At 41.3% G+C, this 22,802-nt stretch overlaps 1 protein-coding gene across 1 annotated transcript in view; it reads right to left on the bottom strand.

Annotated features, from left to right (window-relative positions):
* The window catches only part of Slc9a2 (solute carrier family 9 member A2), an 84,091-nt gene that overhangs the window by 45,092 nt on the left and 16,197 nt on the right, over positions 1-22,802 (bottom strand). Inside the window, exon 2 of the mRNA XM_021161822.3 lies at positions 5,798-6,261. Coding sequence (XP_021017481.1) covers positions 5,798-6,261 — 464 coding nt within the window. The remainder of the gene's footprint in view (positions 1-5,797; positions 6,262-22,802) is intronic.

Raw genomic sequence — 22,802 nt, 5'->3', positions numbered from 1 at the left:
CTTCATGTTCTGTGGGCAATGTGTTTCTATCTCTGTGTGTGTGTGTGTGTGTGTGTGTGTGTGCGTGCGCATGTGTGTAAGCCCCAGTGCTTCATAGGAGGGGATGGGCTGACTTTGAAGCCTCATTGCTTTTGCCCACATAATCAGAGACATGTTCAACTCAAACCAGTGTACTGTACTGTTTTCACTATGGAATTTAACATTCAGAATTTTTAAAAAGCCAGTGTGGGAGAACAACGAAGACAAGGGCCTGAGATGTACCTGCATTTGGCTCTCCAAAAGTGAAAATCAATCAATTTTTTATTTAAGAAAAAAAAATCAAATGACACGGAATGTCAGAGGCAATGTCAGAATAGAGTTTCCTGACCTGCATGAAGTGTTGAAGGTTTGACATGAGCGCATACACCAGCCACCTCCTGGTAAGCTGCCATGTCCTAACACTTTTTTGCACCATTGGCCCTATCTCAGTCACTGACAAAGTCTACTACCTCATAGGCTTAACATAAACATGTTTCCTGCTTTCTTCTAGATTACAAGCTCCTTGGGGTCACTCACCTTGTGATGACTTCTGTCTTTTCTGCTGCTTGGTAGATGTACCAATTCCTACTTTCAGTCATAAGTTTGCTGCAGAATACAGATACAGCGGCAGCTCTGGGCCACCACTGCTACCTCACAGAATTTAAGAGTTCATACATGACTCTCTTGCCTTCAAACTGCCAAAGACACAGGTAATGACCACCAGTGTCTCAGAAGAAGTGGCTTTTCCTGAGTGTTCTTTGGTAAGCCAGTTCAGTTTCTGCATAGATAGCATCCCTCTGGTTCTACTTAGATGCTATAGGTCCATCCTAGAATCTACCAGCCTGCACTAGAGAGTCCATCTCTCCCTTGGTATATCTACCCTACTTATTTGGATTTTTCATTTTTTATTCCCAAGATTCAAAATCTTTGGTTAGTTGCCCAACGTTGGGAAGTTCTAATATGGATATTGCTCTTCCTCCCATTCTTTATTCCTTCCTTCCTTGCTTCTTTCCTTCCTCCCTCCATTCCATCCTTTCTGATTTACTACTTTTCACAACACCTGAAAAGGCAGAGGCAGACTTGCTCCACTATTCTACAAAACATAACATATATCCCCATTCCTTCCCGGGATTTTCTTTACTATCATTTTCCCTGAAGAAGACAATCCCCTAAGCCTTGGAACTGTCTTCCAAGATATCATTACTGAAGCTTCCATTCTTCCTGGGGGACTTTCTAGACTCCTACAGCCCCTACAGCCTTTGGGAATTGTTGTTACCCCTGATCTGCAATACACAGAAGGACCCAAAACCAGTTGGCACTTTGCCATTTGGTATTGGCTGCCTTTCCATTGAGTACCGTGTTTCCTCCAACAAGATCAGGAACTTCTTCCTAGTGGGAGACAGAAACGGTCTTTCCGTCCTCCATTCTTCCTCTACCTATCACACTGACAAGACTGCGTGGGCAGCTTGAATGTGCTTGTACATGAAATAACTGTTATCAGCAGTGTTGCACAGTCACAATTCTTCCAAACATGTTTTCCTAGCTACTCAACCCATTCAATGTATCAAACAGTGTTCTGCTCTAAATACTGAAAAACTGAAGCTCAATCGCAAATATTTTACTTTGGTCAAATGGGCAAAAGGTCCAGTTTGACCAGTTCACCGTCAAGATACCAGTGCCATGCTGGAGCAAATGGCATGGTAGAACCATAATCTATGATCAGAGAGCCTTTATAATCTTCAACTTCCTTTATATTAAATCTTTTGATTATAACTGTACAGGTAGCTCATTTCAGTTAAACTCTCTAATTTTATCTGGGGTATTCTATATACAAAAAGGATTTGGAGTTTTAATTTACATATAAATACATGTGTGTTTTATAATGATGTGTGTGGGTGATACAAATATCTCAGGTGTTGGCCCAAAGTTGACATGTATTTTAAGAAATTAAAATTCCAATGACAACTCTGTAATAAATTACTCATAGGCCAATGTGATGGCTGAGTGCTCTCCAGCCTGTCATATGACCTAAGGCCCATTTGTTGTGATTATTTACATATATGTGCATGTGAGATTATGAATTAAACACTTTGAATCCAGGTTTTAAATGTGTACTGATTCCGTGAAGGTGTATAGAGCAAAGTATGCAAATACAGTTGCTTATTCCAGAAACTAGCATGCAAATCACTTGATTAGGAAACAGAAAGTATAGTTACTTTATATCATGAATTTCAGATAATTCTGTCATTTGCAAGGTCTAGATTGACCAGTGTATAATGTTCCCTGTTTACCACCCTTAAGTGAAATTCCACCCACAGCCCATAATAAGGTACCACCAAGATGTATTATTAACTTCTGCCTTCAAAGACAGTTGTCCCTTATCAAGCCTGGCTGCAGGTAGATAACAAGGAAACACTAAAGGAAGTTCCATGAATCCTCTTAGAAAACTAGAACACTCAATAGCTATACTGAGTTCTAGGCATGATGCTATGCATTACAGTGTAAGAGTATGTCAATTTGTCACAGAACACATGGAAACAGTAGGATGTGTCTGACATCTGGGAATTTGGACCTTTTTTGTATTTGAAAATGTTTTCTTAAAAATAACATAAAGGGTTAACATACAAGTACTAGCTGAAAACAATTTTAATCTTTCAACTGTGATCCTAGTTTGCCCAAGCCTTTGATAATAGCACGGTGAGTTTGGTCTGTAACTTTTAGATTCAGTATTGCTTATGCTTTGAGATACTTTTGTGCTAGAATTTCTTCTCTTTACCCTTTCTGGATGAGATTGTCACAATAAGGAAGGGGTTAGTTGATATAGCACAGCTTTGCTCTGTTTGACTGGTATCCTTCAATCTTTGACTCCTTGCGATGCTATGTTTGGCTGTAAGCATCATGAACAACCAGATTTTCACAACTTTCTTTTTCTTTATCATTTTTATTACTTTTTTTTTAAACTATCCAGTCATCACCTCCAACCCAATCCACCCTCCCACAGTTCCTCATCCCATTCCTCCTGCCTGGCCTGGCATCAGTGAGAGGAGACTTAAGGTCAAGGCAGTGGTGAAGCCTAGCAGAGGGAATTTATCCTCTTGGAGACTCAGGGCGGGGAGAGGAACAGAGGATGAGATTTTCCCAGCTTTTTGTATTCCACAGGTGAGTAAAACCTTTCCTGGTGATAGGACTCTGGGATTGAGCCAAGGATCATCAGTAAAATGTCTTCACCTTTGTCCTTGAAGGACTCTGGGGAGAAGTCTAATAACTGTGTGGACCATTACTCTAGCTGTTCCTAACATGGATTCAGTTCAGTGTAATATGAAATCAATTCCATGAGCGAAGTAATATCATGGAGTTTATCTTTACCATCATCTGGTAGCAAGCCTGGGAGACTATTCTGATGTTCCAAGAATGTATGTTTTGAGGGAGCTTGGAAGTCCAGATATGGTCTACCACAGAAAACCAATAGGCTGCCCTTATCATACACAAGAGCTTCCACTTAAACACATACCCATGTGCTTTCTTTGTCTGTCTCTTGCCTTCACTGGGGCAGCAAACCATCTCTATCCACAAAGCAGCTCATGGCTGTGCGTCCTTGAAAGCAAGTGCATGAGGAGCCTTGGGCTCTCCCATTGCATTTGCACACGCATTTGCACACGCATTTGCACACTTTGGATTGTGAGTTATTCAGATGCCTCCTGAAATCCAACTCTAGAAAAACCCAGGGTGAACCACTGAGCTAACTGGATGAGGCATTTTGTGGGTGGGAGAGAGACCACATAAACTGACCATCATTCTGAAACAACACAACTTTGCCTCAGAGAGAATCCAGCAAGGTGTTCTTATTTCCTTCTAAGTTTTCTTTTGCACTAAATAGACTCATTCCAACAATTCCACATTCACAGGTTCATAATCTCCTCTAGCAAGGGTAAAATTTACATATAAATATAAGTCCCAGGGGAAAACCTGAAGTCTGGGGAAATTAGAATGAGTTATAAAACGTCTTCACTGTTATGGCAGGTCCTAGTTAAAATTTAATACCAAAAGTTAATGACCAATCACTGTTAATAAATAATAGAATGTATGAATTGAGTTCAGTGATTTGAGTACATTAACTTGCTGTCTGGAAAAAAAATCCATCTTAGGAGCTGCTCTAAAATTATATGACTTATTAACTATCAAATTATTTTCTCCATAATAATGTCCACCTGAAGTTAATGCACATCCTTTCAGATTAAAAAAAAAACTTTCCTTTACTTCCGGGATCTGCTTTTGCAGTAAAATATAACTAAGAGAGAACCGTGCTTGTTCCTATGCACGCTATCGTGAACACACTGTAATATGTCCAGTTCAGTTTCACCTACAAAGTGGTAAGCCTGTCTTCCTAGGTTGTGTAAAGAGTTGGGCAAGAAAGAACTGTTCATTAGGAGTTAATCGGCTGCCACTCTTGTCTCCCTCAGATACCACTAGTACAAACTAAGCAGTTTCCCAATTCTGGATCATGTGACTCTAAGTACTGAAGAGAGAGATCTCTGAAGGTCCTAGGATCTGCCTCACCCACCCTACTCCTTGCCTGAGTTCAGAAGGCAAGGTGGAAGTGAATTCTGTTAAAGTTAATGCCAACTTTTAAATCTGTGTGTGACGATTAAGAAATAATTAAAATAATTAGTGCTATATATATATATGTGTGTGTATATATATATATATATATATATATATATATATATATATATAAAATATGCCCACAGGAACATGATGAGAGGCAGGGATGTTCTCTGCCTATGGGAATGTTATGAGGGTCAGGGGTGTGCTGCTTTAGTAAAAGAAGAAAGGACACATGAGAAAAGATTTCTCTACAGCCATCAACAGCAGACAAACTGTTCCCAGAGAGAACATTACTTAGTAAACATCGCTTCATAAGTGTTGAACACTTTATATATTCTAATGGCTTCCCTTCTCACAGGGATCTGTGATATATTAAATGGTTATGAAAGACCAATACTTTAAAAAAAATCACAGTGCTAAGCCATTAGAGATACAATGGCCACAATCAGGTTTATGCTCTGTAACTTGTACTTTGTATTTTATGAAGGTGCTGGCTGCACACTCTTTGGAGGCCAATACAAGATGAAAACAAGGAGCCAATAATACCCTATATATACCCTAATAAATAGGTAATTAAAATATGTGTTGAGAGTTTCAAGATCACATCATAAGCTCACTAATCAAAGTGAAATGCTCTGATATTATAAAATATGTCCTCAGTGTTCCCACACCTTCCCAGACATCCAATCTGTAGACTCTTCTCAGGGGCCAGCAACTTTGAACGATAATGATTGGTTATCCAGCAAGATGTGATCTGCTCCCTGCAAAGACCAAGGCAAAGTTCAATAGCTGAGACTTTCATCCTCATCTTCCAACCTCATGGAAGGGTAGGGATGGAAGAAGAAATTGATAACCTATAGCCAATGATATAATCGACCTATGGCCAATGATAGTATCAATCATGCCTGTGTAAAAGAAACCCAAAGAGGCAGAATCGGAATGCTTTTGGATAGCTTGCATGTGGGGAGTTGATGTGTTGAAGAGGGTGTAGAAGCCTCATGCCCCCCCTCATATACATACACATATAAGCTCTGTGAGCTACTCCAGCAAGGAGAAGGTGTGAGAACTCTGATGAACGTGATTCGTTATTCCCTCGACATCCTTGGAGAGCCTTCTACTATGTGAGTGGTAAGTGGTTCCCACATACTATGCGATCTGTGATCTGTTCACTCACCACTGTGACTGCATCGTTGAGCAGAGACTCGCCAAAAACCAGGATATAGAGCTGTTCGTTGACGTGAATGTTCTCAAAGACAGCAAGCACAGCCACGGGGTCCACAGCTGAGATCAGGCTGCCGAAGAGCAGGTTCTGGAGCAGGGTGATGTCACTGAGGCCAAACGCCTCAATCTGGCAGATGCCAAACAAAGACACCCCAATGCCAATGGAATTCCACAGTGTGCCTACCACAGCATACCAGAAAATGGTGCCGAAGTTCTCAAAGAAGGGGCGAGTTGGCATGAAGTAGCCAGCATCCAGAACGATGGGTGGCAGGAGGTATAGGAAAAACACATCTGTCTTCATTGCCGGGGGAGACTTCTCATCAACACCGAAGATAATCCCACCCAGTAGAAGCCCGACCATTATGAGAAGGCAGCTCTCTGGCACGATTGTGGGCAACTTGTGATAGAGATGAAAACCTGGTTAAGAGAGACAGAGTCTGGATTATACAGGAGTCAAAGAGAAGGGATATTAGTTCCAATAGCAACAGTGGCTACAACTTCAGAATCTCCAAGATCACGTGGCTTCCATGTTGCAAAACGGCCCACTTTTAAAAAGTTACACTTAACCTATTTACATACATGCAGGAGATACTACTGAGGCGTAAACTGAATTTTAAGCCAGAAATCAAATGCTATAAATACCTGTTGTTTCCATGGCAGCATGTGGAGGTTCCTATACCTTTATTACGTTTTTCTAACATACTATATAGAAATGAAATAGAACTATGTGACTTGTGTGTATATGCTGTGCATGCCCCCATGTGTGCTGGTGCTCCTGTTTGTGGGAAAACCAGTACACATCTTTGCCTACATGGATGCACTCAACTTTTCCCTCTCTTCACCACAGCCCAGGTGTCCTCTATGTTAGAAGCACACCAGGAGAAGGGCGTAGCTATTCATTTCCCATTTCTGGGAGGCTCTTACGCAGGCCTGAGGACACCTCTGGTGTTACTTCTCAGGAGTGAGCTGTTCACATTTATGCTGGTTTATTTTTGTTGTTGTTGTTGTATGTTTGTTTGTTTGCTTCTTTGTTTGAGACAGGGTCTTTAACTAGCAAGGCCATGTTAACTTGACTAGTGACCATCCATCAGCTTCCCCAGCTCGGAGATTACAAGCACGTGTTAACACACTCAGCCTTTTTTCCTGGATTCTATCAAATCTCATGTTTGGACAGTGTACTGGCTAGTTTTGTGTCAACTTGACACAGCTGGAGTTATCACAGAGAAAGGAGCTTCAGTTGAGGAAATGCCTCCATGAGATCCAACTGTAAGGCATTTTCTCAATTAGTGATCAAGGGGGAAAGGCCCCTTGTGGGTGGGACCATCCCTGGGCTGGTAGTCTTGAGTTCTATAAGAGAGCAGGCTCAGCAAGCCAGGGGAGGCAAGCCAGTAAAGAACATCCCTCCATGGTCTCTGCATCAGCTCCTGCTTTCTGACCTGCTTGAGTTCCAGTCCTGACATCCTTGGTGATGAACAGCAATGTGGAAGTGTAAGCCGAATAAACCCTTTCCTCCCCAACTTGCTTCTTGGTCATGATGTTTGTGCAGGAATAGAAACCCTGACTAAGACAGACAGTAAGCACTCTCTTAATTGTGCTGTTTCCCCAGCCCCAAACAATGCAATTTTATACTTAAAACAATTCAACTCCATTCAGAACATCTTTGCATAGCACATTTCACTCCATTCTACTCTAACCCCAGTTAGTAGAAAAGGCAGTTGTTTTTAATGCTTTTAAAATCAAAAGTGATATCCAAGGCTCAAAGCCCTCCAGCCTCTCACCACCGTGGTTGGGTCAAGAGTCATCTTAGAGATGACTTCTGCTTTCTTTCTCTGCTGTTGATAAAAGATAGTAATTGCTTTATCCTTAATTTTAGGTCCTTTCATTTTAATACAGAATGTGTTAAATTTTTGAGAGTTTTATTTAAGAAAAAAAAAAAAACAAGTACATTCACTAAGAAGTGTTTGTAGTGGCACACGCCTTCAATGGCAGCACTTGGGAGGCAGAACAAGGCAGATCTCTGTGAGTTCAAGGACATAACTGAGTCCAGGTGAGCCAAGACTGTTACACAGAGAAACCCTGTCGGGGACAAAACAAAAGAGAACACCTCCCCCAAAAAGGTCTGTTAAGTAACTGTTTTATGAAGACTATATACCCACCATGAGCTCCATCTCTGGAAGAGTTCCCAAACAAGTAAAGACACAGGTGTATCTCTGAATTACTTAAGTCTAGTACAAGTGAGTTCAAATGGCTATAGCTATTTGCTAAAAAAAACATGCTCAAGGAGCCAACACTGGGCAGACTTCAAAGGCTAAACTCCTAAATAGGCATAAGAGCCTCACCAGAAAAGAAGAGAAGGAAATAGCTATCTCTTATTCCATGCAGGAGCCCAGTGTGCCTTTAAGATAGAGAACACTGGAGAAGAGGCTGTCATGGAATAAATGGGAGAGGCACGCTCACTGAGCAAGCACATGAGGGCAGTACTGAAAATGACTTATCCCATGGAGATCAACTGAAGGGTTTTTGGAAGAGCCTATGATTGCAAGTACATCACCCTAAGACACTTCAAGTTAGAGAATCAAAGCAGAATATGAAAAGGCTGTAGCTCTAGCCGAGGCCATTTCAAAATAACAGACTGCACAGGAGGGGACTTTGAGAGATGACTGGGACCGTGACACTTAAACCGGGAACAGGACACACTGGGCAGCTTCAGCAATGATGTTCAGTTGAAGCCAGCAAGGCAGCAGCAAGAAACTTCAGGACACTATGGCAAAGCTGTACTGGTGCAAAGATGATCAGAAAGTCACTATAGTAGTGGAAAGGGGGTCCAGATGCCAGGCGCACATGTGGTGCCCTCTGAAGGACCAAGTGTGTTAGCCACATCTGTGGCGCCCTCCTGAGGAGTGCCAGGTGTATCTGAGGTGCCCTCCTGAGGACCACATGTATGGCTCTCTACCACTGCAGTGACAGAGTGATAGAGATGCTGCCCTTTGACACCACTTCCCTCAGGACTGACAGCTCTTTCCTCACTTTTCTCATCTCTACACCTCCTTTCTCTCCACACATTCAGTCAATATGGTCTGCCTGCATCCGTATTGCACGGTGCCTTCCATAGCGAGGCTTGTTTAATGGGGAAGACTGCTCTGATCGTTGAGACTCCCAGAGGCTGACTCTCAAAACTCAACCTGTAGCTGAAGGATGGCACACACTTCCTTCCCTCAGTGTTTCAAAGAGAAATTTGTTCTTGCTCCTGCCTGTCCTGCCCTGTGAGACCCACAGGTTCTGAGATCTACTGGCTCTGTGGATTTGTAACAGGAAGAAGAGCTCACAGTTGAAACTGCACAGTCTGCCTTGAAAGGCCTAGGATTGGGGCTCTCTGATTTCTCACCATCACCAAATAGTTCAGAGATTGCTGGGGTTTTGCTTGTTTGGTTGGTTTTGGGGTGTTTGTTTGTTTTTATCTGTGTGTGTGTGTGTGTCTTTGGGGGTTTGTTTGTTTTGCTTTGCTTTGGATCCTCACTCCCACACAGGGCCCCTCTACCTTGTTCAAGTTGCTTTTCCCATGTACAGAAGGCTCTTTTCTGTTCACCCTTCACTAGCTCACTTCATTTGTGAAAAGGATAAGACAGGAAGCCATTTGGAGACAGGAGACTTGCAGATCTGTGTTCACTCTGAGCTAAAAAAGAGTCCTCCTCCAGTGTTTGGGAGTCTCCATCCCTCCCTTCCCTTCTGCCTTCTGCCACATGAGATCATCATCACTAGAGGCCAAGGGTTGGAAGCTTGGTCTTAGACTCCCAGCATTCAAAACCATGAGAAAATAAATGCCCAGTCTACAGTAGTGTTGCAGCACCAGGAATGGCCTAAGACAGAAAGGGGTCAAAATTTTAGGAAGGGTGTGCCACAATGCATTCCCAGATGCCCACCGTCAAGACTGTTTTAATAAGCAAAACTCTTTCAAACAGTGTGACATACTGTGTTGTGAAACTCCACGAGCTGAAGCAACTTAATCTGGAAGAATATAAAATAGTAATTTCTACACAATAAAGTGAACATCTGTATGTGGGGTATTCAAATGACCTATTGTGGGTTGTTTTATTACTATGGCCCGGCAGGCTGGAGTACTAAGTGGAATTAATGTAGCCAGTGGGTGCAGCTGTCTCCTGCTTATGGCCTCTGGCCCACTGACCTCATTGTGAAACGGAATGAGGAGTCCTCCAAAACCCCATCTCCCCACATGCTGCCTCCTTTCACGGCCAGCGTTTCCTGTATGATAAGAACATGCCAGCAACAGCCTCCTGGGAAATCCAGGATCCAAGCACAATCCATTGCGCCCTGGAACTTAGCCCCGGGCCGAGTCATGGGCCTTCAAAGTTGCCTCACTTGACTACTGTGCCAGTTCGGAGTGCACTTCCCCCACCCCTCATGCCACCCCCATCCCCACCCCCTGCCACTCCCCGTGCTCTCTCATGTAGGACTGTGGTTGGGTGACTAGTGTACCCAGGCCCTTCTCACTCATCAGTGAGATAGTGAAATAAATACCTCCCAGGTAAAAATCCTTAGCAATTACTGGGTTACAGACCACACAACATGGCGACTGTCCATGCCACTGCCAGGGATTGTAGCTGCCTCCTTCAGTTCGTAGGAAAAAGCCCGAGAAAACACTTGTAATGATATGCAGACAAACATCATGAAGCCTGGAGCCAAAGCATCACGGGAGGAGGCCTGCTTTCAGAGACACCCACTCCTGTTCCCGATGTTTCCTTTCCCTTCCCTAACTCAGAGACTCTGGGAGACCGAGGGCTCTCTCACACTCCGGAGGGACGTCCCTCCAGTATGGAAAGCACCTCCTAAAGCATCTATCTGAACGGAGGATGGGAAATGACATATGGGCTGAAGCAAGGGACAAGAGACAGAGATGGCGTCATGTATCCCAGACAGGAATGCCTGTCAATCTACGCACCGTGCCAGGGTCTCACCAAAGCCTCAGCCAATAGGAAACAGGCAGGGAAGCAAATAGACAGGGAGCAAAGAAGGAGGCAATCAGAACACTGGACCAATGGGACGAAGGCCCAAGGAGGAGGGAGGATATATGCAAATATGCACAGGAAGAAAATCAACCAAAGGTGAGATCCAGGGCTCCCCAGCAGCATCAGACGGGAACACCTGTGAGTCAATTGGGAATTTATATAAATGCTCATGTCTGTCAAAATGGATTGAGTGACTGTTTCCTGAAATAGGACAGTAGCTACTGAATCTCTCCCGCTGTTCCATGATCAAGATGGGATTAAGTGAAGGGCGGTCACAGGAGTCCTCAGTTTAGTGTCCTTCAGGGCACTGAAGCAGAGGCATGAAGGGCACATTGTGACACCATGGTAGACAAGACATTGTGTCCCCACTTCTATGCTTCAGTGAGCACTTGGAATCAGCTGATCACCAAAATGGGTAGTTTTTATAGTTTTGTTTTTTAAATGCTTTCCTAAATATCAGTCACACACAGAGTAATAATCACCATTCACGATGTGTGTGTTTCTCTCCTTGGGTATTTTGTGAAGGTTAAATTAACTTTAGTAGACAGAAGTCACTATGCCTGGATGTTCGATCCTCCTAGTATTAGTAAGACATGGAAGGGAAAACCAAATGAAATTGTTGCTCTTTTTTTTTTTCTTTTTTTCTTTTTTTTATGAGGCTGATATGAACAACTACTGAAATAATACTGTGCTGTTCAGAGAGTGGACAAGATTATCAGAATAGTGCCAGAGAGTAAATAGTTTTAGCATGTGAGCTATATTTTAGTTGGCCTTCATAGTGCAAATGAAGCAATGCATTATGGGTAACAGCAAAGTGACTTCCTGTGCCCGTGTTTCAATAAAACTTTATTCATGAACTTTGAAACTAGACTCCCACATAGTTCTACATGTTGCCATGTTCTTATTTAAATTTGGGTTTGATCATTTAGAAATGATCCTTAGCCCACGGGCCATACAAAGCCCATATTTGGGCTGCAGGCTGCTGTGTGCTTACCTACCAAGGTGCAGGCTATTTGTCGTTCCTGGTAACTTCTGTTTATTGTTTGAGGGGTATCGTATTTCTTTTCATTCAATTTTTATTACCAGCATATAAAACTAGGCAATGATAGTGCTTTAAATTTTTATTGTTTTATTTTTATTGTAACAAATCTCAGTAGGAGAACAGGACTATGCTCACATAAAAATACAATATACAATACTCCTCCCCGAGAGTGACATGAATTTAATCTCTCTTTACATATAAGTCTAGAAATAAATTGAGCTTAAAAACTAAACATCGGCATGGAAATAAAATCACTAAGATTAATTTACTGTATTTTCTCATTGTGGCTACCATAACCTGTTTTATCAAATTCTGGGAAGAGGGCAAAGGCAGAAAAAAAAGTACAAGAAGCTCCAGATAGCAGGATCCACCAAAGAGCAACAATGTAAAAGTCAGAATCAGAGAAAAGCATAGAAAATAAACCTAAAACCAATAACAAAATAAAAACCAACTATGCAAGGAAGGTTTTTACACACACACACACACACACACACTCACACAGACAGACACACACTACTCAAGGGAGACAGGGGATTAGCAGAAAGTAGTTGAGACTCTGGTTTGCTGCATTAGCGTGAGCTAAAGACAGATGCATATGTCCCAATTCCATTATATTTTTGTTCTATATTTTAAAGTGGATTGAAGAAATATATAATCGCATATCTTAGATGAACAAATATTTGCCAAGCTTGAGTTAAGCACAAAACAATCACATGTAGGCACCAAGGCAGTACTGTGCAGTGATCATGCCTGCCTGGCCCAGCCCTGGGGCCAGGGGCTGGCTATCCTCAGACTCAGTAATAGTCTCTGTAAGTCATGCCTACCTGATTGGGAGAAAAAGAGACGAGCATGGAATAAGTGCTATGGAATCTTGTTTTCAGGTATTGAAAGGAATAAGCAAGGCCATCTAAAGCTAAAACATTTTTTTTTATCTCCATTCCTATAGTAACTAAATACATACCTCCAGAAAAAGAAGTGCAGTAAGCAACTGGACAGACATAACAGAAAGAAAATAGTAGCATCATTTTAAATCAGATATTTCAACAAATTCTTATAATATAATTCAATTAAAAACTGAGTAGAGTGTACTTCTGAAAGTAAATCATATTAAGTAAACTACTAATCCAAATAGTTAAGACATGAAACAAATAATATACAAAAAAAATTCAATAAATAAAGGAGAATTAATTTAAAATATGTCAGGGATATATTTCATTAAAATATATCTTATTATTTAAAATAAAGATGTTCTATTAAAGATAATAAAAATTAATTAAAGAGATACTTAAAAACACACTACCAGGTATGTAGACTTGTCATAACATTTAGTCATAAATTAAAGCTGAAAGAGTAATTTAACAGTCACCTTCAAGCATAATTTAGCTCTATGTACACAGGCTTTCTTCTCATTGAATATCACCCCTATTGGGTTCACAAAGCACTGATCTTAATAAAATTATTGCAAACTTATAAAAATAGAAATGAAGTATCAGATATGGTTGAAATCACCTAGAGTAGAACTCAGATGCTACATCATTTTCCCAGATGACTTGGCCACTTCAAGGAAAAGAAAAGTAATGTATTTCCACCCAGGATGAACTTTGGAAAGGGACAAAGATGAGACTCGGTCCCTTACTCATGAGCATCTGCTGTCAATGAGGGTTGGATGAGTTAGATCACAAATATGCCTTGTATTTAGTGAATGTATCTCTAGTCCAGTAGATAAGATGTGCCCATAATAATTGATGATAGAAGAAAGACAATGATCAATGTCATCGTACAACGAGTGCCAGAGAAATGGGAGTGAAAGGCAGGTCAGATGAGGGCACATGAGAAAACTTCATGAGTGAAGGTGACATTAAGATTGGTTGATGGGGACTTTTTGAATTCCTCTAATAATGAAGCAGAAAGGGAGGCTCCGAGAGAGACTAGGTCCAGAAGGATGTGCTGTGACTGGTTTGGAGGGAAGGGAACTGTAATACAGAAACAAAGATCCACACTGCTAAGAATGTAAGGAACACCTGGTGACCCAGCTCTCTACCAAGGTGACAGGAATCCAGGAAAGAGATCTTGACATCGCCTCATGTTTATACATAGAAAAATTAGAAAGAAGTCACTTTCAGGAGACTGAAATTTAGAAATAAGGAGATCAAAACACCCAAAGAGGCAAAACAAATAAATACAATTAACCATCAGTGTAAGATGTTTAGCATAGCCCAAACTACACATAGCCCTGTCCACAATGCTGTGGAAGATAGTCTCAGCACAAGGAGGAGTTAATGACAGAATGAACACTTAGTAATAAAAAGGAACTTTCAGATAATAAGGATTTCCATTTCTTCATATACTGTGCTATTAGGATTGAAAAGTCATAGAATATTGCACTGGGGACATTTACTACAGTTTTGTGAATGATAGGCAGAAACTGGAGAAAGCAGAAATCATTACCACATCAAATTATTTTTGTTTCATCTAATCTACATTTCTTGTGACCCTTCACACACTAGTCATTACAGCTGGCACAAGGGAAGTACTGGCCATCCAATGGTAAGACAGAAAAGTTAAATAAATGCACAAAAGCAGGTGAAAATGGCGACATAGAGGAAAGAGGAGAAGGGTGAGGGAGTCCTTCTCATGTATACTTCACATCTGTGTGGTCCAGGAGAGACAAAAATCCTAAGTGAAGTAAAGGAGTCAGTACATGGTTTAAGTTCTTTCCACAACATTAATGAAAAGAACAAGAACAGAGAGGCCTTGGGCTGGGAGACTTCTGGTCGACCAGGCCAGTCTGGCAGGCACTCCGAGTGAAGGAGAGCACAATAGAAGAAAAAAACAAAAAAGAACAAGCAAATGACAGAACGTGTAAATTCTTGGGCCAAGAGAAGATTTTGGATCTGTTCTGAGAATAATGTGGAGACCTAGGAGGCTTGTGAATAGAGGCAGATATCGCTGGATTCATGATTGTAAAGGGTCATTCGGCTGCTATCAGTGCATTTTTGAACAGTTGGGAAGTGGCCCTTATGAAGAGGAAGGTGTGCATGAGAGAGGATCAGATCAATAAGTTTGGATACTGTTGCTCCAATGATGCCAGCCTGGAGAATCCTGGCCGGGGGTGGGGTGGGGGAGTCAAGGAGGGATCCACAGTTTTAGGTCGGCCAACTAATTATTGAGTAGGTTACTACTGAGATGGAGAACAACAGGAAGAGAGACAGAAATGCCAACCCGAATGTTTTTGAACAGCATCACTCTGCTTTAAAGATTTACCTAGAATAAATAGCAGGCAGTATGTATAGAACTCTATGGAAGAGCCATGGCTTCCTAAAGATGTGATGTCATACTTGTTCTGAATCAGTGCCATACACACTACCACCCGGTTTTATTGCACCATGAATAAATCATAAGAATGAAACCATAAATCCAGATAGTGGCACATAAAGGCAGAAGAATGTCTCATAAAGAAAGAGGCCAGATTCCAACGAGGACAGACAGCATAACTTAATTAGTGATACAGAATCATGTAGATAGCAAGATGTCACAAAAACACACAGAGACATTTCTTGTAAAGTTCAACTGTAAAAGAACTATACTCTGGGTGGAGTGCAGTTGTCCACACCTATAATCTCAGCACTTGGGAGGAGGAGGCAGGAGGATCAGCATCTCCAGGTCAACCTCAGCCACATAGAAAGTTCAAGGCTAGCCTAGGCTACATGAGATTGATCTCAAGACAGCAAACAGCAAAACTCCCAGGTAGTCATAATTTAAGAGGTGGAAGACTGTCACAGTGCAGAACATAAAGAATATTAAGGTAGGATATGCTTAGGCCTTTGTACTAGCACTAAAACGTACATGTATATCAGTAAACTAGAACCGAAGACTCATGGTCAGTAAACACAGCTTCAACCACTTTATTTTTGACAAAGATGCTGAAATTATATAATGAAGGAAATAAAGCCTCCTTGACAAATGATGTTAGAACTGAATGTTTGTGCACTGAAGAATAACAAGTAGGTCTTGGTCTCACACTCTTTATGAATATGAACGTAAGATGGATCAAAGACCTTCATGTAAGACCTGATACTCTGAAACTGCTAAGGAAGAGTGGGGGAGAACACTTTAACACCCGGGTGTAGGCAAGCACTGTCTGAACAGGACGTCAGCTGCTCAAGCAATAGCCAACAGTAGAGAGGTGAAACTTCATGCTAGGAAGCAATCCAGCGAGGAGGTAGCCTCTCTCAGAGGATGCAGAGTTAGAGTACAAGAAGAACCCAAAACTCTAATCAGCAAAAAGGGACAACACAATAAACAGGCTAATGGGAGAAACAGACTGTTCTCAAACAATCAAAGGAATGCAAGGGAAAACTGCATTAGGATTGACTTGCACCCAGTCAGAATGGCAGTCACCATGAAAACAAGTAATACTCAAATATTGCCTTTCGAGGAAGATATCTGAGGGAAACCCTTTTATGTAGTGTACTTCAGGGCAGGAGTTGTAAACTAGACCAGCCACTATGAAAATCAGCAAGGGGGTTTCTCAAAACACTAAAACAAAACCTGCCATGTGGCCCAGCTCTGGCACTCCTGTGCATACGCCTGAAGAACTTCAAGTCAGCACATCACAGATACTTATACATGGGTGTTTATCAGGAGTCACATTGACGTATGGGACATACGCCAGACAGACTCTTTACTACTATCTTGTCCAGGTAAAGCAGACCTGTGTTAGGTCTCTGATTGCCTGTCTCCACTGGCATTTCCTGGCTGCTGGCTTCTTCAGATCAGGCTTAAAGATTAGAAAGAAAAAAATACAAAAAAAAAAAAAAATCACACACAAACATAGAAGGAACTGCCTTGCATACTAACATCTGATTTTATTGCACCTTTAATGACTCATGAGAATGAAACTGTAAGTCCAGATAAGGGGCCATCAACAGAAGAATAGATGGAGAAAAATAGAATTTATTCTCATGGTATGGCTTTTTTTTTTTTTTTTTTTTTTTTGCCCATTAGAACAAAACTGGGGCTGGAGAGATGGCTCAGTGGCTAAGAGCACTGACTGCCCTTCCAGAGGTCTTGAGTTCAAATCCCAGCAACCACATGGTGACTCACAACCATCTGTAATGGGATTGGATGCCCTCTTCTGATAGCAACAGTATACTAACATAAATAAATAAATAAATAAATAAATAAATAAATAAATAGCAGAAGAACAAAATTCTATTGTTTGTAATAAAATGAATAGAATAACTGAATTAAAAGACAGTCACAGGGAAAAAAATGTTGCAGTTTTTTTTCTCAGTTGTGAGTTCTTATCTCTATAGAGACATAAAATCAAGTATTGTATAAATAACAAAAAATAGGAATGATATAGTTTCAGAAGTGTCTAACATACAGAGTCCTCAGCACACATGTGGCCCAGGGTAGCTATGAATTCAGCCCAATGCAAAATGATAAAGTTACTTAAAACACTATGAGATTTATTTATTTATTTATTTATTTATTTATTTATTTATTTATTGTAAACAAGTTGTGTGTTTCTTGGATATGAACATTGCAGATGATAACATACCAAGGGAGCAGAGGGGAGTAATGGGAGGGAGTGGGAGGTGGGGAAAGGGGACCCCATCAAGTCAAGTACCTGGGGACTACGCTTGAAGTACATTATGTAGTTGCATGAAGCAGCCTCCTGTAACTCTAATAAAATTAAAATAAATACAAACAAAAAATTAATAAAAATAAAAAATTTTAAATGATGGTAATGTTTAAGCTCACCTTACTAAAAGTCTGAAAAAAATAAAGGGTAAGAAAATTAATGTTAAATGAAGATGAACAGATTTCTCTTCCCAGTAAGATGGAATACAAATCTCTCTTCTTATTATTTGTTGCACCTGAAATTTTCAGACCTTAACCATGAAGCAAAATGAGTGGAAATGATGGAAGGTGAGAAGAATCATGGCTCCAACTCTGGGTCTGAAAAATGGTGGAGCCCTGAGGGATTTTGTAGGTGCTTCCCAGTACCAAACAGAACCCAGAGCCACACCTGGGTCCCCTGTAGATCATCAGTGTTCTTAGCCACTGAGCCACCAGTCTAGCCTCTTGTTTGTTTATGGAGTTTTTTGGTGTTAATTTTTTTCCTTCTAATATCTTTACACTTGAACTAAAGAAGCCAGCAGCTGGGAAATCCCAGTGGATAGAAACAAGCAAAGACCTAACCCAGATCTGGGGACAAGAGACCTAGAAAGAATCTACCTAGAAGGAAAGAAATTTTTCAAATAATAATGGCTCTACTCCAGCCAAAAACTACAGAAGATCCTGTGGTCTTACCCCAGCAGGCCATCTAGATCCCACCCTCTGGAGTTCTGGAAGCCCTTGGCCTGGAGGTTAATGTGGCATCAGAGAGGCGGGATGTGAGATTTTCTTTTCTCCTGCATGGCAGTGAACCCTCTCCAGTCAGTAAAGCCAATTCCGAGGACATTAATTCCAGGACTATATTCCACTCTCAGCTCCTGCCCATGAAAAGGATGGTACAAACCCCCTAAAGCTGTGAAAGATGGAAAAAGACTATATCACTTTTGACCCTGGCATCAAATTATTTCATTAAAATCAAGATGGCCAATTTTATATGGTATATCGTCGTGAAGAAAATAATCTTCACTTCCATTTGCATCCCTCCTTCCCATTGTAATAAAAAAATGGTGTAAACGGAGCATTAAATATTGATTTAAGTGCATAAGTGCTGCTAAACAAGCAGGTGGAAGAGAGGATGCTTTGCTCGGATTGGGATTTGTTGGTGAGCAGCAGGATGTGCTAAACCAGAAAAACAAAATAAAACAAAAGAAAAACCCAGCCCTGACTGATCTCCTGGTGTAGAGCGTGAACTGAGCCTCTTTAAGACACTGTGAAGTCCGTTTTGAAATGTGTGCAGCGTGGACTGTTTAAAAGGGGTGGGGGAAGAAAACATGAGAACTGTTGGCAATTCAAAGGAAAATATAACATAAAAAGATGCAGAGCAAAATGAGAAGGAACAAGGATATGCTCAAGTAGATTACAAAATGATTCTGTAAAAGCCTTGCCTCCCACGGCACATGTGTTTATTCTCTCGATCTTCCTTAAATCTATAAAAATGCTCAGTGAAAAAGAACACAAGAATAGTTACACTATAAGAATTTTATAAATACAAAACTCATTGAGCTTTACCCCAAGCTAAAGGCAACCGCCTCTTTCTAGCAAGAGTAAAGGAACAACTTCTATCTCTTTAATTGCATGTGGGAAAATGCACTCTTTTTGTCAGTGTTAACTTGGCTGTCAAAAAATTCCCATTCATTTTGAGGGCACTCACATCCCACAGAGTAGGCTTAGACCCCTCCAATGTAACCATGCATGAAGTCACAGAACTGATGAAGTCCCTGTGTTTTGGATTTTTGTTTGTTCCATTTTTTCACTTCTGGGGGCTATGAAAGGCTACACATTCAATGGAAACCTGACTTTGACTATTGATCTTTTTTTCCGAGCAGCATGGCCTAGATTTCTCCTGTGAGCGTCTGATACTTAGTTCCCACTCAGCTATGTGGTCACAAGAGGAAACAACCAAGACTCCAGTTACATTGTTCTCAACCTGTGGGTCATGAAAACTCTATCTCTAAAAATATTTACATTAGGATTCATAGCAGTAGCAAAATTGCAGTTACGAAGTAGCAATGAAATAACTTTGTGGTTGGAGGTCACCACAACATGAGGAACTATATCACAGGGTCACAGCATTAAGAAGGTTGAGAACCACAGCTCTGGTTGCTATGTCCTTAAGCTAAGTTATTCCATAGATTAGGTATATTAATTGTATTTTGAATTAATGATGTTTGCAATTTAGCCTTAACTTATTGGGAACTAATACACTGTAATTGAGCGTCTGCAATAAAAACAAAATTTCAAGTCACATGACACATCTTAGGCTAGTTTATAACCTGACCTGCAACAGTGGACTGCTCAACCACATTACTTAGTCCATAGAGCAGTTCCACAAATGAGCTCATCTTTAGAAATGGAGAGATTTTTTACTAAGAATTTCCTATATGTCTTCCTGCAAAAAGAAAAAAAAGAAAAAAAGAAAAAAGAAAATCAGCAGAATTGGGACCCGTCTTCTATCACACACCCCACATTCACTTCTGCAAGATGTCAAGCATCAAGAGCTGAGCAGTGGTACCCTTTAGCCAGGTTAGGGTTCAGATGGTTCTACAAATCAACTGTTCCCACTCCCTTCATCCCTCTCCATCCTGAAGAGGACAGAGAGAGACACCTAGGAGGCTCCTGCTGGCAGATTTGTGTCTAAACTGAAGTTTGAGAAAACCAAGCATCACAAACTGCTCTGACTGTGATCCGGGCTGGCGTTGGACAAACCCTTGCATTTTTCTATCTGTTCTTTTTAGAATCCTAATCTTCATGTCCACAGGAATGAAGTGTAGTCTTTGCCATTCCATGCCTTATCATACAGACTTCTATCTCAGCACCTTGAACATGTAAGGGAAGGTTTGACTACTCATTACCCTAGGTGTCTCTCTCAGGCCTGAAGCTGCAACTGATTGCTCTATCAATGACGAGGCCACTGCAGGTCCAGGGCACAACAGAGAGTTAAGTGAAGTTCACATCCATGAGATTAGAGGACTTCTTCAGTGAACAGCCATCCTGGCACACACCCCCTCCATGTATAACAGCAGGAACGTAATCTGACCGCAGAGTCAGGGCTGGAAACAGAGTTTGACGTTTGACTCAGGCCCCTGTTGAATTATTGGACGCATGTAATCCTTCCTTCAATCTCAGTCTATTATTTGCAGCCAAGGTAATTAGAAAAAATTAGATCATATCTTAGAAGGATTTTTTCTTTGTTTGTTTGTTTACAAAGAGCTTGGGCCAGTGGATTAAGCATCTATAAAATGAGTCAGAAAAAAGTAATTCAGTAGATTTCTTCCAATATGTATAACTAGAAATTTTCTATTTAGTGTTTCAAACAGAAACTTGGTAATTCTCTTCACAGAATCAAATCTTTTGAATATGGAACATATAAAGATAAGTATGTGCAGTTACACACACACGTGTGTGTGTGCACTTACACACACATACACACAAGGAGGCAGGGAAGGGGGTTGGGGGAGAGAGAGAAAAATTACAAAGCCTTACACTTCTCTGGTTCATATGCTTTATGGAACTTCCTGCATTCATAACCGATAGAGTGCTTCCTCTCTTACAGAGGTGGCCAAAGATGTTGCTTTCAGCAATTCGATATGGGCAAAAATTGAAAACATGCTCCATTTGCCCTCTAATAACAAGGAACTCTTGTTCACACACTGGGATGTTTTGAAAATACTCTGCTTTGAGTTGTAACAGGAGAGAGGAGATAGTTATAGTTCCTAATACTGAATATATCAACTCACAGAGAACTTAAGCAGGAGCCCCCAGGACCAGGCTATCTTCTGGCATCTACTGCTCAAGTCAGATCTGTTTAACAAGTACCAGATGAAGGTCCCCTATGAGACAAGGAGCCTACACAAAGCATGCTGTAGAAGGAACAGTTCCATGGCTGGAGTCTCTCTCTTATAACTTAATGGCGAGGCATCGCTCTCTAGTACAAACCTAAATGTTTCAATGAAGTGACAACTGCAGTTTTCCAGGCAGCATCAGTACTGATTTCTAGGCATGCACAAAAGCAGAAATGATGGTTACTCTTTATTATCAGTTTGCCTGGGTTTGAAATGACCTAGGAGACACATTCTGGGGATGTCTGTGAGTACTTGAGAAGATTAGCTCAGGATGCAAAGAATGTGGGTAACACTATCCCATGGGCTGGGGTTCTAGAATATTAAAAAAAGAAGAGAGTGGAAATCAAGTTCAGGGCCATTCATCTCTTTCTTCTTCCTGTGGTCATTATATGGGCAGCCATCTTGCTACCATGCCGTCTCTATCTCTGCCAAGGCCCACAAACCATGACACAAATATAAAGCCCTTTGCCACTGTAGACTAGATGTTTTGTGGGGGCTTACAGTTAAAAGATTGTCTTGAGTTTCAGTGTCAGAGTTTATAGACTCAGGGGTTCTGTACAGGGTTGCTCATGATTACAGAAACTATTAGAGGTATACTAAATATATTTTGAATTATGAGATAACTATGAGACCTTTGGGACTGGCTGGCGAGGGAATCTTAAGATTTGAAGTGATGTGCTTGTGTGTGAAGTTGAGAAAGGGTAGACTTCTGGCATTTAGTCTTCATTGCCAGATTGGCCAGATTTAGAATCACCTAGAAGACACAGCTCTGGGCATGTCTATGAGGACATTTCCAGAGAAGTATCACTCAAGGGGAAAACCCACCCTGGATGGAAATGACACCATCTCATGGGCTAGGGACACAGACTAAGTAAAAATGTGAATGACAGAAGGAGGAAGCTATCTGCATAGGAGCGCCCATGCCCCAGCCTTCCTGACAGTGGGCACAACATGACCGGCCATGTCCACCCCACTGCTTTGCTTCCCTGCCAGCACAGACAATGCCCTCTGCTCCAAACAAGGATCCCAAAGAAGCCTTTCTCTCATTCAGTTCCTCTTGTCAAGAATTCTGCCCTGGCCCTTAGGATAGCATCTAAAGGAGCAGCTAACCAACATCTCTCCACAAGTACTGATTTATTTTGCGTCTCGATCTTGTACAAAGTAAACTGATTTCTTACCTTTCAACCTAAGAAAGCAAGCTGAGCTTCCAGCTGAAGGACAGAGGAGGTGTAACACAGAAAACAAAGGAGCATTGGGCTTCACCATCAACCATGGGACTCCCTTTTGATTTAAGGTAATTAATAGTTTTGAACTTTATATGAAATGTAAACCAATTAAGTACCTAGACAGGGTGGCCACTTCCTG

This window comes from Mus caroli, unplaced genomic scaffold, assembly GCF_978045245.1.
Source record: "Mus caroli unplaced genomic scaffold, Mus_caroli_1 scaffold_1, whole genome shotgun sequence".
In the NCBI taxonomy this organism is placed as follows: Eukaryota; Metazoa; Chordata; class Mammalia; order Rodentia; family Muridae; genus Mus; species Mus caroli.
The sequence above is the reverse complement of the archived record's forward strand: the minus strand, read 5'-3'. Positions and strand labels throughout refer to the sequence as shown.